Here is a 19,282-nt window from a genome sequence, read left to right as displayed (position 1 = left end):
GTTACTTTCATTTGTAAAAATCTTTCAATTTCTTTTACATTTGGTGAGTTGGTTGCATATAGCTTTGAGTAGTTTGTACATCATTGTTTATGATTTTAATGTATAATGTTCTTAGCTGCCCCGAGCCCGTTCACAAGGATGGCGGGATATAAATTTGATACATAAATAAATACAATTTTATTTTACTTCGTTTTTACCCAACCTTTCTCCCCAACGGGGACCCCAAGGAGCTTACGTCTTTCTCTTCTCCTCTCCTCTGCTTTGTCCTCACAGCAACAACCTTGTGGGGTAGATCAGGCCGAAAGGGAATGACCGGCCTAAGAACGCCTAATGAGCTTCTGTGGCAGAGCGGGGATTCAAACCTGGGTCTTCTGGATTTTAGTCCGGCACTCTAACCACTATACCACACTTGCACGTATCTGCTCTTTGGCCCGGGAGAACCTGTTGGCTGATATGAAAGTCACAGGTGCCGGCTACAAAAAATGCCACACGCACTGTTTATCGAGGATATGCTGAAGGCATCCCTTATACCTGCTTCTTGCCTCCCTCTTGCAGAGAAGCCTTACTCACTGAGCGTGCCGACTGTCAGCAGAAAGCTCGCGAGGTCGAGGAGACGGCAGCCACCCAAAAGGGGCTCCTGGAAGCTACGGTTGCCGGGTTACAGAGTGAGCTAGACGCGGCACTGCAGGGAAGGGATTCTCTGCTGAAGGAGAAGGAGAGACTGGAGGAAGAGGTGCTGTGCCTGGTTAACTGTGTTTTTATTTTAAGGATATTATGATTAATGTCTGATTTGACGGTGACCCTTATTAAGGGAACGCCTGCTGTTCGTGATCGGCTGGACAAGTGCCTGGAAGGCGAATGGTTCTCTGTTTGGTGTGTCTGAATGGCTGTAATGATACCTTGAAGGTCTTGGTGTGAGTAGGGTTCCTGCACCAGTTCAGTTGCGTAGCACGTGACTGGAAATGGTGTGAGGAAGGAGTGCAGTCCCCAGCTCTGTTTCCTGATCTGTCACTTGTCTTGGATGCAAACTCCGTTTCCTAGAGAGGGATGAGTATGCCTGAAAGCCCATCATTAAAGCCACAATAGCTTGCTTTTGATCTGCACAAATATCCCCTTCATTAGCCGTTATCATTTATTTCTTCTTGCTCACCTTTCTCCCTACCAAAACCTACAGTTTGGTGTAGTGGTTAAGAGGGGCAGGACTCTGATCCGAAGAACCGGGTTTGGCCTTGGTTGCCCTCACAGATGACCTTCGCAGGCATCTGGATCGAGGCGGGTTGGCGCTGCTTGTGTTACTTGATCTCACAGCAGCGTTTGACACGGTCAACTATGATTTGTTGGCCAGCCGCCTCACCGACATGGGGATTAGGGGGACAGCCTTACAGTGGCTGGTCTCCTTTCTCCAGGGTCGGGGACAGAGGGTGGCGCTTGGGGGAGATCTATCGCCCCATCACTCTTTGGTGTGCGGGGTTCCGCAAGGGGCGATACTCTCCCCGATGTTATTTAACACCTACATGCGCCCCCTCGCCCAGTTGGTGCGGAGGTTTGGGCTGGGCTGTCATCAATATGCGGATGACACCCAGCTTTTTCTGTTGATGGACGGCCGGCCAGACACGGCCCCAGGCAATCTGGCCAGAGCTCTGGAGGCTGTGACGGCATGGTTGAAACAGAGCAGGCTGAAACTGAACCCAGTGAAGACGGAGGTTCTGCAGCTGGGACGGGGGCTGCCAGATGTTGGGATCCGGCTCCCTGCCCTGGATGGGACACCACTGGCAACTTTGCCACTGGTGAAGAGTCTGGGTGTGCTCCTGGATGCCTAGGTTTAGCTTGGAAGATGCCCCCCTGCCTTGACTCAAGCAAAAAGGATGGCTGTTCCTGCACGTACTCAGCAAAGCAAAAAGGGGCAGCCCCACAGGAAACACACACAATACGTATTCACTTTCCCAATTTCTCAATTAAAGTGCAAGTGCATTTGCACTTTAATTGAGAAATTGGGAAAGTGAATACGTATTGTGTGTGTTTCCTGCGGGGCTGCCCCTTTTTGCTGCCCCCTGCCTTGACTCAGCTGATCAGGCCACCTGGATCCATGCTATGGTAACATTGAGACTAGACTATTGTAATGCATTCTATATAGGTCTCCCCTCAAAATCCACTTAGAAATTCTAGTTAGAGCAGAATGCCACAGCTCAGTTATTAACAGGACCTAGGCAGCATATGCATATTACGCGCAGTCACTTCATTAGCTGTCCGTTAGTCACTTGTAGAAAAGAGCAAGAGTTCAGTAGCACCTATAAGCAGGGCTTTTTTTCCTCTTGAAAATGATCACATGGCTGGTGGCCCCGCCCCCTGATCTCCAGACAGAGGGGAGTTTAGATTGCCCTCTGCTCCAGCGGCATGGAGGGCAATCTAAACTCCCCTCTGTCTGGAGATCAGGGGGCGGGGCCACCAGCCATGTGATCATTTTCGCCGAGGATGATTTAAACTTTAAAAAACTCCCCCCTTGTTCTAGATGACCCAAAGTGACGTCATTGTGTGGTCCTGTGCTGGCAACCCACTGAGTTCCACCACCTCTTTTCCCAGAAAAAAAGCCCTGCCTATAAGACTAATAACGTTTGGGGTAGGGTATGAGTAAGGAAGGAGAGTTTATTGTTTGTGGCCAAAGGCCATTACAATCCATGCAAATAAAACACATAAAACACTCTAGCATGTAAACATATGTACAAATATTAAAAGATTAAAATGATCTAGGCAGAAAATACCAGTCAGATAAAACCATTGCTGTCTCTGGGAACAACTCTAGCCCGGATTTTCTTGGGGTTAGGGTATGAGGTTTCTGAAGAAGTGAGCTGTGACTCATGATACCTCATACCCTACCCCAAATTTTGTTAGTCTTAGAGGTGCTACTGGACTCTTGCTCTTTTATACTGCCACAGACAGACTAACACGGCTACCCATCTTGATCTATCACTAGTCACCATGGACAATTCAAGGTACTGGCCATCACATACAAAGCCCCTCATGGCCTTGGACCCTCATATCTGCAGGACCACCTCTTCTCCTGGGCTCCACCATGGCAACTTTGGTTATTTGAACAGGGCCTTCCGCAGGTGTACCCTACAAATGTGCAAGATCAACAACTGCCTGTACACACAACTTCCCTGTAGTGGCCCCCACGCAATGGAGTGGCCTGCCTGAGGTGGTGAGGAAGATTCCTATACTTTCCGCAAATGATGTAAAACGGAACTGTTCGAGAGGGTATTTTTATAAAGAAATGGGGCTGCATTATTTTATTTATTTATTATTTCATATGTATATCCCGCCGTCCCCGCAATATTTATTTATTTAATTAGGTTATATATAGTCTGCCTTTCTCATTGAGACTCAAGGCAGATTACACAGTGATAGTGTAGCATTTACACAGTAATAATAAATCCTACTATATAAAAGGCTAACTGTGTTCCAGAGTCCCACTTCCTACCCTGATGCACCTCCAGAGGGCGCTGCTGTGGAGGGAACCCAAGTGAGTCAGCAATGCCTGCCCCCCTTCACCCTGCCGGGGTCAGGCGCAGATCAAGCGGCAATGCCCCCCCCCGCCTTCATCCAGCTGGGATCAGGGCACAGAGCAGGAGGCAATGTCCAACCCCCATTCACATGGCTGGGATCAGGAGCGGAGCAGGTGGCAATACCCGCCCCCCTTCACCCAGATGGAATCAGGCGTGGAGCAGCTGGCAATGCCCGAACCTCCTCTTCACCTCACCAGAATCAGGTGTGGAGCAGTAGGCAATGCCCTGCACCCAGCCTGGATCAGTAGCGGAGAAGGAGGCAATACCCACCTGCCCACTCTCCCCTTTCTAGAGCCCGTTGTATTTTTTCCCACAACGGACTTTGTTACTAGTAATAATAATATTCAATTTATATACCACCCTTCAGGACAACTTAATGCCCATTGCCCACTCAGAGTGGTTTACAAACTGTGTTATTATTATCCTCAGGACAATCACCCTGTGAGGTGGGTGGGGCTGAGAGAGCTCTGAGAGAGCTGTGACTGACCCAAAGTCACCCAGCTGGCTTCAGGCAAAGGAGTAGGGATTCAAACCTGGCTTTCTGGATTACAGTCCTGCGCTCTTAACCACTACACCAAACTGGTGTAGAATGATTCAGAAAGTTGTTTCAATAGGCAACATGAGTGTGGACTACAATATCAGTATGTAGTATCTGTTGCTTCCACTGCATTATATTTCTGCTTATGTAATGCCGTGTCTTGCATTGTTTGCATAATATTTCATGTTTAATACTTATGCCTTGTTTCAGCTATCTGAAATCGTAATCGCACTACCTTGTTGTGTCTCTCATCTTATTGATTATATTGACTTAAGTTATGTAATCCACCTTGAGTCTCAGGGAGAAAGGTGGACTATAAATAAACAAATTATTAGAAAATCTGAGTTCTGCTGAGCACAAAATCTGTTCGTCATGTATGTTCTGCTAATTTTCTTTTTCAAACATTAAAGGAATCAGTGCATCGTCGTTATCCCTGCCCCATAGGATCATTTTTAAAAAGTTACTTGAGCACATATGGGCACATGGTTAATTGAACCAATTAAGGATTTATTTTATATGAAGAATAAATTTTGTAAAAGGAACCCACAGTCTGACTCAAAGGGAGTGTAGGTAAACATCAGAACTATGTCAAGGAGCACTAAGCTGAAAAGAAATGAGAAATGACGAGGAGTCCAGAGTGAATGAAATATGAGAAGGAGAAACAGCCTGAGCTAGAATCTCCCAGTTGGGATTTTTGCAAGCTTTCCTTCATATAACCAGGGAGAGAATACAGCTCAGCTTGGATTCTTATTTGGTAAGGCTAATGATAAAGCTATTTTTAATTTTTACCGGCAGATGCAGAGAAGAGTTCATGAAATAACACAAGAGAACAACAAACTGGAAGCAGAACTGGCTAGAAATAAGGTACAACTCCACGCGCTCTGACTGCTGTCGGGCCCTGTGTTTCAGCCATATCCCCTCTGTTAGCATCAGGGAAGACATCCGAATCAACTGGGTTGCTGTGGAGATTTCCACCTTAAGATTCCCTTGGACTTCTTGGGGACATCCACATAGGCTTTCTGGGTTCCAGAAAAGGTTGTGTCTGTGCATGCCAGGTCACCAGTCCAGATATGAGCTGGTGCTGTTGTTTGTGAACATACAGTACAGCCATACAACAAAATAATCTAGCAGGCATAAATTAATTTGGGTTCGGCACAGAGGGCAGCCTTCCTCCTTTGTCAGTGTTCAAAATACAAACCAGTTTAAGCTGGGGTGGTGTTTGGGCTGTCAAGTCGTAGACTTGAAAACCTTAAAGAGTTTTCAAGGCAGGAGACATTCAGAAGTGTTTGCCATTGCCTGCCTCTGCTTAGCAACCCTGTACTTTGTTGGTGACCTCCTATCCAAATTCTGAGCAGCGCCATCCCTGCTTATCTTTTGAGATCTGATGAGATCAGACTCCTTGGACCATCCAGGTCAAGGTACTCATTATGTCACCAAAGCTAATACGGAAAAGACTGGGTCACAGGGGAGGAGGTGGGTTGGGATTCCTGCGTCTCCTAGTGGATCTGATGTGAGCAACGAATCAAGTATAGAGATAAATTTATGGTAGTAAGCAGTGCAGCCAATGATTGGTCATCCATATGGCTCAACCAATAGCTTGAATATCCCAGTACTAGAGATGGGCATGAACCAGGAAATAAACGAACCATGCGGTTTGTGGTTCATCGCATTTCACGAACCATGAACTTTCATGAACTGGTTTGTTTGGTTTGTGAAAATGTCACATCCAGGCCAGCAAATTGTCACTTCTGGGCCAGCAGAAGGCTACTTCCGGGTCAGCAAAAGGTCTGCAGGAAGTCCATCCCCTGTTGCCTAGGAAACTGATTGATGGGCACCAGGCTGTCTGCAGCGAGGAACCAAAAAATGAACCAAACAAACCAGCCTAAAGTTTGTGGTGGTTTGTCAGAAATGGGCTCTGACGAACCGCTGGTTTGTGAACCACGAACCGACCCAGTTCATCACAAACTTTGGTTCATATTTCGGGTCGTGCTCATCTCTACCCAGTACCCCTGCTCCAGTGCGAGGTGTCGAAATGAAAGCTCCTCAGGGCAAGTAATCTCAAAGAAGTGCCTGCATTTCATCCACCCAAATGTGATCCAAGCATGAATAAATGATTTAGCTCCTAACAGAACAAGAGAACTTGTATTCTCTGTCCCCCTTTTTTATTTTGAAGCTGGAAATCGGCCCTTTGAAAGACCGACTAGAGGCACTAGAAGAAGAAAACAAAACATTAACAGAGCGGGAAGCTGCGCTGGAACACCAGCTGGTGAGCACCCATCTATCAAACAGTGGTCTGACGATAGATTCCTGCATTGTGACAAATTTCCCCTTTTCCTCCCACAGAAGGTGTGTGTGTGTTGCTATGTGGAAGCAAGAGGGAATAAGTAACAATGTATCAAAACAGAATGCTAGCGACTTTATAGGTTCTTTGTATGTGTGGCAGGGAAAGATTGAATATCTTTGGTAAATATGGGTTTAATCCACAGGTGCCATTCCGCTGAGCCAGCATAGTGTAGTGGTTAGAACACTGGACTAGGATGTGGGAGAGCCAGGTTCAAGTCCCTGCTCTGCCATGAGAGCATGCTGCGAGATCTTAGGCAAGTCCCACGCTCTCAGCCTACCTCACAGGGTTGTTGTGAGGCTAAACTGGAGGAGATTGATAGGAACCACTTTGGGATCCCACTGGGGAGAAAGATGGGGTATAAATTGTAGGAATCACACGACACAGGGTTGAAGTTCTGAACACCGGTCTGCCCAGCCAGTGGTCCTTTATTTAAACATAGCATCTGCATTCTTGCATAATCTCAAGGAACAATGAATAAGGAAATAGATGTCTGTCTTTGCTAACATCTGGTTAACCAGTTACTAGCAGAAACAGGAGAACTGCACGTATCATGAAGAAAGACACTTTGCATTGTTAAGCATTTATGAGTATTAGCAGAGCAGAATGTCCTTTGGCCAAGGTAGGTGTGCCTAACTGTTGACCTACAATAAATAAAGGAAATAAAATAATAAATGGTGTAGCGGCACTTTCAGTGGCAGGGGAGGGGAGGGTGATTTTTGTTTACCTATTTCCTCCCTCCCGCTGCAACTCCTCTTCTCCCTGCAAGGAAGTTCTGTCGCCCTCCAGGCTAGGACGTGGGCTCCTTTAGTGAAGAGGAAAGGGATGGCTCTGCAGTCATCGGTACGTAGGATGGCGTCCGCTGTGGCTTCTGGCACAGACGTCGATGAGAGAGACGATACTAGGAGGATGATTTAGCTTATTAGCCTTGTTAACGGAGAAGGCATTTACTGTCTGGTGTCAGATTGGCAGTTTTGGTGTGAAATGCCCCTTGCAACTTTAGTAGGGCTGCCCCCTCCAGGTTGGGAAATTCCTGGAGCTTTGGGGCTGGAGCCTGAGGAGGGACCTCAGAATAATGCCACGGATTCCATCCCACAAAGCAGCCATTTTCTCCCGGGAACTTGATCTACAGAGACTCACCTGGAGGTTGGCAACCCTGATCTCCTGGGTGCCTCTCCAGCCATGAGTTTGATATCCTCGGCATACAACGTTCCCCTCCTCTTGCTTTGCCTTCATCCTATCTGGTGCTGAATTCTTAGCAGCGAATGGAGTAAGGGTGGGCTGTGATCCTAATACTTCTACGTGGACACAAAGGTGTAGGAAAGATGAGCCACGCTGTTACTCAACCGTCCACCGAAATTCCGTGCCAGACAAGGATGAAGTTAGTGATGGTCATACATACTGCAGGTTTCGGGAAAATTTAGTTTGAAGTGTGGAAAAAAAGAGCAAAACAAAAAACCCACCCAGAAGAATGCTAGGCCTGCGTGGAGAAAGACTCGGTTTTCTTTAGGCTTTGTTTTATTGCAGCAGGTCATGTCACTTCCTGTTTTCATTTTTTCCCAGAATTCCCAGCAACAGGTGGAGCAAGCCCTAGAAGAACTGACAAGGAACAAAAATAAATTGGCATACGACAAAGGAAAACTTCAGGTATCTAAATCTTGCCAAGTACAACAGGCACTGCTTATACTCCTGCCCAGTTTCTTCCGTTCCTTCCCTGCTTCGGTATGTCCTTCAACCATGCCGCGGTTCCTTGAGTTCAGAATGGCAACATGGAGCTCTTCCAGAGCGTGCCAAGAAGAACTCCATGTGGTCAACCTCTTGGCTTGAAATGCAGCTGAGCAAATCTTACAACCTTTTTTGGCTTCTGGAAGATGGGTAATGGCTGAGGGGAGAAGAAGCTTCTGGAACACTCTCGTAGCCCCTCTCCTTACCCGAGTTGTGCTATTGCCAAAGGCCAGTCTCCAGTTTAAAGTACTTTAAAAGATTTTTTCCCCTTTTACTTTTGTAAGGTGCCCATATTTTCATAAATGCACACCTGCATAAATACATACACCTGCTCTTTGTTTTTCCGTGGTACCATTTTAATACTTGTAATCCCTGTTACAATAATTTTTCCTGCCATTTTCTAACACAAAAAAAGGAAGAAATGTTTAGCGTACGTTGAACTTGATACTTTAGGAGCAAAGAGAGACAAGCTGAGGGTTCTGTTCAAATCTTAGAGTAAGACCGCAGAATAAATATGTTGTTACCATTGGCCTTTCATGTAGTTAGCAGTGGAGGTGGTTTTCTGGTGTGTTGATGTTCTGAGCCACATCTCATATTTATGAACTGTTCCAGAGGCATTCATGAGGGATAGGCACATCAATGACTGTGAGACACAGTGAGTAAATAGATACTTCATGTGTGGAGGCAGTAACCAGGTGGGCCCTGACCAACGTGGTATATAGTGGGACAATGACATCCTATGATTCGGACGTTATGCCTTTGTTGGTATACCCTAAGATTGCATTCGCTTGTTTTGCTGCTGCATCACACTGACCTCTCATATTTAGCTTCCCATCCACCCATTTCCCAAGATTGTGTTCACACACGCTGATACCCAGAAGTGTACCCCTCATCTAGTATGCATGCTTTGCATTTTTGTTACCCAGGTGGAGAACCTGGCACTTATCCACGTTAAATTGCAACATATTCAAACCTGCCCACTTTCCCAGTCTATTCAAACCTTGTTGAATTCTATCTCTATCTTCAAGGGCGTTTGCGGCTCCTCCTAGTTTGGTGTCAACAGCAGGTTTAATGAGTAATCCCTTCACACCCTTGTCCAGATCATTGATAAAAATATTGAAAAGCACCGAGCCCAGAACCGAGCCCTGTGGCACACCTCCCTCCAGTCACGTGACGCCATTGACGGCTACTCTTTCGTAGAATAGGTCGCTAAGGAATGTCTTTAAATAAATAAAAATAAAAACAGCTCATTAGAATGTAACACACACACGCACACGTATATATTTCCTCTGCTGGATGAATGCTACCCCAATCACAGGTGCGCATTTTAAAAAGCGTAACATGCACGTCTTTGATTTGCTGTAGGTTAGGGTGCAACAGCTTGAAGGAGAACTGCAGCCCCTGCTAAATACACATACTGAGAATGGTCAGCTTCGTAAACTGAATGCACTCTTGGAGGCCAAATATGATCAGGTAAGCCAGGGATGTCAGAAATCTATAGTTCCTTGGTAAAAACTGCAGGGATTTTGTCTTCCATTGACTTTATTATAATTTGGAAGGATATTAAAGGCAGGTTATAGAGGGAGATACAGCTGAACAAACCCAAGCACTGCAAGTCTTGGCCAAGGTTTCTGAGTCTTCAACATACATGTTTGAACCTTTTCTCGATATTTTGCAAAGCCTCGTTGATTGGAAGTTCAGAGTTCTGCTTTAAAGAAAAACCCAGAATCCCCGTTTCCACAGGCAATAATAGACACATAATGAAAGACGTTGTGAGAAGAAATTGCTTGTGAAAAATGTGTTTTTCTTAATCTCTCCCTGCCCCCTGCTTGAGATTTCACTACTCTTGGACCTAGCTATAAATTTCTGTTGTTGGGAATTGCAGGTGAATACTGAACTTGGCTCCCTCAGATTGAGCATGCAGAAGATGGAAGCATACGTTAAACAGGTATTAAAACAACCCAAGTTACCTTTTCAGGTGGTTAGTTTTCATGATGTACATCCCTAATTGGGACTGGAAGAAGGGCAAGCAGTGGGTCTGTGATGGAGAGACAATGTGAGAGTTAACGGTGACAGATCAGAGAGTTGCCCGGGCTGCATGATACCATTTGGGAAATGTAGTGTCCGCAGTGGTGTCATTTGTAGCACAAAGTAAATATTTTTACTGCTGCTTTCCTTAGTCCACAGGGAGGAGCTGTCTGACCCTTTCAGTGCTTTTATCCTGGCATTGGAAAGAGAGCAAAGAAGTTCAAGGGAGGGGAAGTAAATGATGCATGAACCCATTGATATCTGTGAAGAAATCCTGGGTCAAAGGGGAAATAGAGCAAACAGCATTTTCTTCCCTTGGGGACCACCTTTCGGTCCCTGGAGACACTGCAGAGCCATAGGCTAGCTTGTGCTTGCTCCCTTTGCTTCATCTCCAAAACTATCATGATGGGGGGGGAGTGCCTGTTTTCCAGCCTCTGCCCTGGGGGAGGGATGTTTGTTTGCCCCCAACTTTAGCCCTGAATCTTTATCAGAAGGTTGTGCTTGAAGACAAGCTTATGTCTGGTGTGTTCCCTGGCAGCACTTTGGGGAGGGGTGGGCTATTTTTCTGCAAAGGAAGGTGGTCTCTCTCATTAGTGGAGACTGTTCCCTGTACTCCTGGGACACCTCTTCACATGGAAGCTGCAGATGGCTGCTGGATATGATATGTGCATAAAATATATAGAACTAAAACTTGGAATATGTGCTGCACTTATGCTAAGTCTTCCGAGTGCTTTGTGTACAGGGTTGTGAGGAATGTAAGCTGGGCCAGTGTTGTGTCCATTTTGTTCATACAAGTGCATCATTGAGGAATCCAACCAAACGTGCACAGCAATGAGCCTTGGGCACGAAAATGAGGGAGGCGGTTAAATGGTAGAGAGTCAGGAGTGGAGTTCCAACCTACTCACCAGGCTGTAGCATCTTGCAATGTTTGGATTTTCAGAAATGGCGTTGGTGAGTCATTCTACTTTCTTCATTCAGATGACACTGTAAGCTAAGTCTCATGACATCATAAACAGGTCATGGAGATTCTGTGATGTCATACAGAACAAATGCCTTTGAATAAGAGCGGCTGTTGAGGGTTTTTTTTTTTAACAGCCGCCTAAAGAGGGGGATAAAATCAGATTTAGAATGGCTTCCTTGGACTCCCTCTGTGATATAACAACTTTATAAAGCCCCCCGTAGAAGCAGAGATGAGAGGCAATATTTACAAATGGAGTCCCTTGACAGTTCTTCAGTTAACAGACATTTTGGCGGTTTATTTTAATCTTACTGCATTTTCTGTGGGCCATTCATGTCTTCTTCGTAAGCAACAAGCGCTGTGGTAAAAATGTCACTGAGAAAAAGGAAGCCTTCTGACAGGTCCTGGCAACAGAAGCCCAGTGACCTTCTCAGATCACGCCTGGCCTGTGACATCAAGGGCGACGTGGGCTTTGAGCCTCAGGCATTAACGCACGTGCGCAGGGTTCGTTTCACAATTGACCTGCCCACGCGGGAATCGGCTTCCGAGTGTGGCGATAGCCCCAACCCCTGTCGCCGGACTTGCCTCAAGAATGTCCGGGCCTTCATGAAAGAAAAGCTGGGGAGCCCAAGGGAGCCCCCTGCCCCTGAGCTGCCCGCGTCCGAGTGGGATATAAATAGCGAAGAAGCCGGTCTCCAAATGGTGAGTGGAGAACCACGGAGTTCTCTCAAGTAGGCGAGCAATTTCTGTCAGGTAGACAGGCACCCTGGTGGTTGATGGGAAGCGGGGGTGGGGGAGTTCCCCAGGAACTCCAAACTTCATTTTCTGTGCAAAAAAGGAATTTTTTTGCAATTTTTTGTGCATTTTTTGTTGGATGTGGGCTTAAGGCCTCTCACAAAGTCTTCCTGAAGTTGTGGGAAAAGCTCACCCTGATTCTCTCTCCCCCCACCCCACTGCGTTTATTTTATTTTTTTTTGAAAATTTTTTTTATTGGGTTAGAGCATTGTTATTTTTACATTACATTCAATTTTCCCCTGATTTTTCGTTTCTAACCCCCTCCCTTTCCCCCCCTTTTTGTTGACTTCCAACAGCTTTCCCACCCTCTGTCCCTTTTCCCTTACTTATATTAAATTCCTCTGCCTAAAACAAATATACATTCTCCGTTATATTAAGCAGTACATCTTTAACTCCTTTACTTATTATACATCCAAACTGTACGTCTTTAGAGTCATAGACCATAAAAATTTTCCACCTTTAAATCAAACAATTTGATTTGTTCCCTATATGTTACTCATTTCATCTTTTTTATGGTAATTCTATATAACTCACATAAACAATCTATTTAACTCTTCTATACATTCAGTTTGGTGCATATAAATCTTATCAAAGAAAGAAAATATTTAATTACTCGATCCTCATGTTTAAACCTTATCATTAATTATTCTCAATCAATATTCTATCAATTAATCTTTGCATGTCTTTATATATCTCAATCAGTTAATCTAACTGCTTATAAATTCACATTTCTCTTCCTCCCCCGGTAAAGTCACCCCTCTCTTTTATACTTTTATTATACTTCAGTAGTTCTCAAACTGCCACAGTTTTCCTCCCACCTCCCATTTCTTCTCCAAATATTGTTTCAGCTTCTCCCAGTCTGTGTTAAACTGCCCTGAGTCCAGATCTCTCAGTTTTCTTGTCATCTTGTCCATTTCAGCCATGTACAGCAATTTGTAGATCCAATCTTCAATAGTTGGCACTTCTTGTACTTTCCATTTCTGCGCATACAAAAGTCTAGCTGCTGCAGTCATATAAAATATCAACGTCCTATGATGGGCTGGAATTCCCTCCATTCCCAAGTTTAGCAGCAGGAGTTCTGGGTTCTTATTTATTTGAAACTGTAAAATTTCACTCATTTCTCTTATTATTTCCCCCCAGAACTGCCTAGCTACCTCACACGACCACCACATGTGATAGAGGGAGCCCTCATGCTTCCTACATTTCCAGCATTTATTAGAAGTGTTCAAGTTCCCTAGCGCAATCTTCTTTGGTGTCATGTACCAACGATAAATCATTTTATAGATATTCTCTTTAATATTAGTACATGTCGTTATCTTCATTGTAGTTTTCCACAAGTATTCCCATGCCTCCATTGTTATTTCTTTATTGAAATTTATAGCCCATTTCACCATCTGTGTTTTAACAATCTCATCTTCAGTATACCATTTCAACAGTACTTGGTATACCTTGGATATTCTTTTCTTGTCTTCTTTAAAAAGGGTCTGCTCTAGTTCCGAGTTCTCTGTTCGTATGCCCCCTTTTACAGAATCCGAATTATATAAGTCTCTAATCTGTCTGTACTGGAACCAGTCGTAGTTAGGTGATAGTTCCTCTTGCGTCTTTATTCTAAGTTTAGAAGCTTCAGTTTTAGTTATTTCTTTGTATGTTAAGCATTGTTGTTCATTATCAACAGCTCTCGGGTCTATCACCTCATACGGAACCACCCACAAGGGAGTTCCTTCTTGTAGATAAATTCTGTACTTCTTCCAGATTGTATATAAACTTCTCCGTACAAAATGGTGCAGGAACATCGAGTTGACCTTTACTTTGTCATGCCATAGGTATGCGTGCCATCCAAAAATTTTTTTGTATCCCTCTAGGGCTAGTAATTTCTTATTCTTTAATGTCATCCACTCTTTTAACCAAACTAGGCAGATTGCATCGTGGTAAAGTCTCAGGTTGGGCAGTTGCATTCCGCCTCTTTCCTTTGCATCTTGTAAAACTTTTACTTTCACTCGAGGCTTCTTGCCTGCCCAAACAAAATCTGATATTTTCCTCTGCCATTTTTCAAATTGTTTAGAGTCTCTGATGATTGGTATTGTCTGTAGCAAAAACATTACTCTTGGTAACACATTCATCTTAACTGCTGCAATCCTGCCCAACCATGACAAGTTCAGTCTATTCCACTTGATCAAGTCTCTCTCTATCTGAGTCCATAATTTTTCATAATTATTCTTGAACAAGTCTATATTTTTTGCAGTCAGCTCAACTCCCAGGTATTTCACCTTACTAGTTACTTCACAATCCGTTGTTTCCATTAACAATTGTTGTTTCTGCTTAGTCATGTTTTTACACAATATCTTTGACTTCTTTTTGTTAATGAAGAAACCTGCCAAGTCTCCAAACTCCTTAATCTTATCTATCACTTTTGGCATGTTCTCCAGTGGGTCTTCTACAATTAGCATTATGTCATCTGCAAATGCTCTGACCTTATATGAATAGTCCTTTATTTTTATTCCTCGTATTTCCTCATCTTGTCGTATTTGTATCATCAGAATCTCCAATACTAAAATGAACAACAATGGAGATAACGGGCAACCTTGTCTTGTTCCTTTACTAATCGTCAATTTCTTAGTCAGTTCATCATTCACTACAATTGCTGCAGTCTGGTCTCTGTAAATTTCTTTAATTGCTCTGATGAATCTTTCTCCCAGTTGTAGCTTTTCCATAGTGGCAAACATAAAATCCCAGTTTAAATTGTCAAACGCTTTTTCAGCGTCCACAAAGAAGAAACCAACCTCTTTATCACAACGCTTGTCATAGTATTCAATAGCATTGATCACTGTCCTTAAATTGTCTCTTATTTGTCTGTCTGGCAAAAAGCCTGCTTGTTCCTCCTCTATGGCTTCCGAGAGCCACCCCTTCAGTCTCTCCGCCAATATCTTCGCAAAAATTTTATAATCGTTGTTAAGTAATGATATAGGTCTGTAATTTTTCACGTTAGTCAGGTCTTGGCCCTCTTTTGGGATCAATGATATATTCGCTTCACTCCAAGTGTCTGGAGTCCTTTGATCCCTAAAAACTCCATTCATCACCTCTTTTAGGAATGGTGCCAGTTCATTGGCCATTGTCTTATAAAATTTAGCCGTAAGTCCATCTGGCCCTGGCGCCTTTCCTAGATTTGCGGATTGTATTGCCTTACTTATTTCCTCATCAGTTACTTCACTGTTCAATTTACTTCTCCAAGCTTCCGAGATTTCTGGAAGTTTGGTTTTCTCCAGATATGATGCTATTGATTCTTTGTTTACTTCTTTTTTATTATACAGCTTAGCATAAAATTTATAAAAGGCTCTACTAATGGTAGTCTGCTCCAGGTACGTTTTGTTTTCTTCACAGATTTTATTTATTATTTTCTTCTCCCTTTTCTTCTTCAATTGCCATGCCAAATATTTCCCAGGTTTGTTAGCACCCTCAAACGCTTTTTGATTCAGTCTTTTAAGATTCCACTCCAATTCTTTATTACTCATTGCTGTTAACTGTTCTTGAAGAATTTTGATTTCCTGGTATATTTTCTTTTTTCCTGGTCTCTTTTTTAACTGTGCTTCTTTGGCTTTTATTTTCTCCTCAATCTCTTGTCTTTTCTCCTCTTTCTTTTTCCTTGCTCTGCCATTTAAGTCCATTAATATGCCCCTTACAACCGCCTTGTACGCGTCCCAAACTTTGCTGGTTGGTACTTCTTTATTCACGTTATATTGTATGAAAAACTTTGTCTCTCTTCTCAATATTTCCATATTCTCACTTTCCTGTAACAAGTCCTCATTTATTCTCCAGGCTTTCCTTTTTCTCCTTTTTCCAAATTTCCACATAATTGGATTGTGATCTGAGCCTACCATCGGCATTATCTCTACCTCCTTAGTCCATAACGCTAAGTCCTTTGAGGCCCAGATCATATCAATTCTTGATAATGTAAGATGCCTTGCAGAATAAAAAGTAAACTGTCTGGTTTTCGGATATTCTCTCCTCCATACGTCTTCGAGAGTCTCTTGTTGAATCAACTCGAAAAAAAGCTTTGGCAATAGTCCTCTTTTCTTTTGTGCTGTTGTAGTCTTTTTGTCTAATTCCAGATCTGTCACTCCATTGAAGTCTCCAGCAAGAATTATCTGGTCATATACAAAACCGTCTAAATGCTTCCTTAAATCCTCAAAGAAGCTTTCCTTTGCACCGTTAGGTGCATAAAGTCCGACTACCAACACTCTCTTTAAATTCCAATTGCATTCCACTGCTACAAATCTAGCTTCCACATCTCTCATAACAAATTTTGGCTGCAGCTCCTCTTTTATGTACAACACCACTCCTCTTTTTTTCTTGTTGGAGGCCGCTACAAATTCTTTGCCCAATTTTCCAGATTTTAAGTATTTTACATCCTGTTTTCTAATATGGGTCTCCTGCAAACAAACAATATCACATTTTTGTTTTAGTAGCCAATGAAAAATATTTTTCCTCTTATTCGGTGAGTTTAGTCCATTTACATTCCAAGATAATACTTTACACTCCATATTCATAATTTTGTTGGTAAGTCTTTTTCATTGTCCTTAATAAATCTCTCCATCTCCCGCTCAGATCTGATGCGTTTTTTTGCCCCTCCAAACTCAAAGGACACTCCTTCCGGTAACTCCCATCTGTACCTGATATTCATGTCCTTCAAAGTCTGAATTAGCACTTTATATTTTTTCCTGTCCAATAACACTGATCTGGGCAGTTCCTTCATTATGATAATCGTCTTGCCATCAATCTCCAATGGGTCTTGAAATTGTTTTGTCACAATCCTCTCTTTCATGTTTCTAGTTGTAAACTGCACAATCACATCCCTTGGTAATTTCCTCTGGGTTGCAATTCTCGAGTTCACACGGTACGCCACATCTAGGATAGCCACCATTTCCTCCTCCTCCTTCCCCAGGTATTCAGCCAACACCTCAGTCATCTGTTCTTGCGCTGACTTCCCTTCCACTTCTGGCAGTCCACGAAAACGAAGCTGTTTCTCCATGTGTTTAGTTTCTGCAACTGACATCCTCCCCTTCACCAGTCTCATCTCTGTTTGTTGCGTATCTATTAAGTTCTCCATCGCGTCTTCTACTGTTTTGACTCTCTGCTGCGTTCCTTGTAATTCACTACTAATCGTTTCCACGCCTTTTTTCACCTCTGACAGCTCCGACTTTACTGTCTGTGTAACTTCTTTAACCTCCTTAATAAGCTCCAATTTCGTATCCTTAAGTTCTTTCATCATGTCTACAAGTTTTTTATCCAGATTTTCTATTGCCGATTGCCACTCTTTTTTCGACATCGTGGGGCTTGCTTTAGCTCGCTCCCACGAATCTGCTCTCTTCCTTAGCTCCGTGGCGTATGATTAAACGTTTTCCTTTTTTTCCAAATGTCCCAATCTTTGCCAAAATTAAATTTTTAAATATCCAAAATGTCGGGCGTCTTTTCTCTATGGTTTCTCTATGTTGTTATAATCCAAGATGGCCTACTTCCTCTTCCGCTGAAGCCGCGACCCTTCCCCTTTCAAAAATGGCGATTCCCTACTTCCTGTCCTTCGGCAAGGGCCGCTTCTCTCCAGCCACTCTATTGTTGTTACGCACTTCCTGTCTCCCATCTTCCCACAGCAGGTCTCGCGATGGTGTCTTTTCCCACAGCTCCAAAACCACAGGTATTCAAAACAATAGTCCAATTTTTGTAATAACTTCTTTAAACTTAGTCTCTTTTAAAGTACAACTCCTGCCGAGCCTTCCCCTTCTTTTCACTAGTCTGTTGCAGTTTAAAAGTCTACTTTCTTTCCTCTCTGTTTTTGTCAATCTGTCCCGTTTCAAGAGATAGCGATCTTTACCTTCTCTTCAACTTTCTCGGGTTGTAATCGCTGTTTCGATCTTGAATTCTCCTCTCAACTTCCCTCCCCGATCGAAGCTTGGGTATGTAGGTCTTATGCCAGCCGAATTGGCCCCAAAACTGCCGCAGAGATTATAGCCGACCCGTCGCAAGGTGGGACCTCAAGGACCGAGAGGAGACTCGTTGTGTAGAGCCCCCCCTCGTCCGAGATCTAGCTCACCCTAGGGTCTTGAGCGTTCTTTGCCTGCTCCCCGCCTGAGAGCAGTCGGCCGCGGGCTATTTTCACCCCTCCGGCCGGTTAAAACGGCAGTCCGGTCAGCTCCGCAAATGGAGCTGCGTTAGACCTCCATGGATCCCAAACCGGAAGTTCCCCACTGCGTTTATTTTATAAGACCTTTTTTCCCCTTTTGCAAACGGCAGCTTCCGGGATTGTTTGATTACGGAAGGCACAGCTGATGAAGGAGAACAGGAAACTTCAGTTCCCCCAAGAGGTTTTCTCTCTGAAAAACCACCCCTTGAGTTTTTTAACCATGGGCAGGGGGGGGGGGTGATATCCGTATGTCCCCAGCAGGATTAAGAGCAATTCAGAAGGTAGCTTTTTCAGTGAGCAACTGTAGGGGAGGACAGGTTTAAAGTTTTTCTCTCCCCCCTCTTGAGTCTTTGATCAAACATCCCTTGAGGCTTCATTTGCATTTTTGCGTCCCTCTTCCTCCGAAGGGATGTCAGGCCCCGGGACATCTAGTTATACTGTGAGATAGTAAACTTCTCTATATTGGATCATTTCAGACTGCAGTTGGGGGCTTACATGAGTGAATGTTTCTCCATATAAAAAAAAATCCCTGTGCTCAGAAAACTAGCTTGTAGTGGAGAAGGCTAGGCTGGGCTCTCTCATCTTGACATCTAGTTTTGTATATGAGAGGGGTGCCTCCAAAATATTTCTCTTTAAAGACCAATATGGGACACCAGAAGCTGTCTAAGGGTAGGTTTTTCAGGTAGGTGGTTTGGGGTTTGTTTCCACACGGTTTATCATTGATTGTACAGAAAACTGCTGCCGTTTAGAGTGCTTGATTTTGCATTTTCAGGAAAAAGTCGTCTGAGTTAGAGGTATTTGTTTTTTTATTTCCTTTTTAACATTCCTTTCTGTTGACAGTTTTATTCATTTATTTAACTTTATTTATACCCCACCTTTCTCCTCCCTGGGGATTCACGGTTGCTTACATCATTCTACTTTCCTCCATTTTATCCTCACAACAACCCTGTGAGGTAGGTTAGGCTGAGAAAGTATGATTGGCCCAAGGTCACCTAGCATGATTCCATGGCAGAGTGGGGATTCGAACCTGGGTCTCCCAGATCCTAATCCAACACTCTAACCATGGCATCACACTGGCTCTCAGTTGCTGTAAGATGAAGAGTTCTAGAAAAATCATTTTATCTTTGAAGTTTGCCATTCCCACTTGTGGTAAGTAATT

At 43.8% G+C, this 19,282-nt stretch overlaps 1 protein-coding gene across 1 annotated transcript in view; it reads left to right on the top strand.

Annotated features, from left to right (window-relative positions):
• CCDC150 (coiled-coil domain containing 150) overlaps nucleotides 1-19,282 on the top strand; it is a 57,133-nt gene that overhangs the window by 19,408 nt on the left and 18,443 nt on the right. The window contains 6 exon segments of the mRNA XM_054970132.1: nucleotides 556-733; nucleotides 4,897-4,965; nucleotides 6,275-6,367; nucleotides 8,006-8,089; nucleotides 9,533-9,640; nucleotides 10,053-10,115. Coding sequence (XP_054826107.1) covers nucleotides 556-733; nucleotides 4,897-4,965; nucleotides 6,275-6,367; nucleotides 8,006-8,089; nucleotides 9,533-9,640; nucleotides 10,053-10,115 — 595 coding nt within the window.

The sequence above is a fragment of the Eublepharis macularius genome, chromosome 2 (assembly GCF_028583425.1).
Source record: "Eublepharis macularius isolate TG4126 chromosome 2, MPM_Emac_v1.0, whole genome shotgun sequence".
NCBI lineage: Eukaryota > Metazoa > Chordata > Lepidosauria > Squamata > Eublepharidae > Eublepharis > Eublepharis macularius.
Note: the sequence above shows the minus strand (reverse complement) of the source record. Positions and strands in the feature narration are given on the sequence as shown.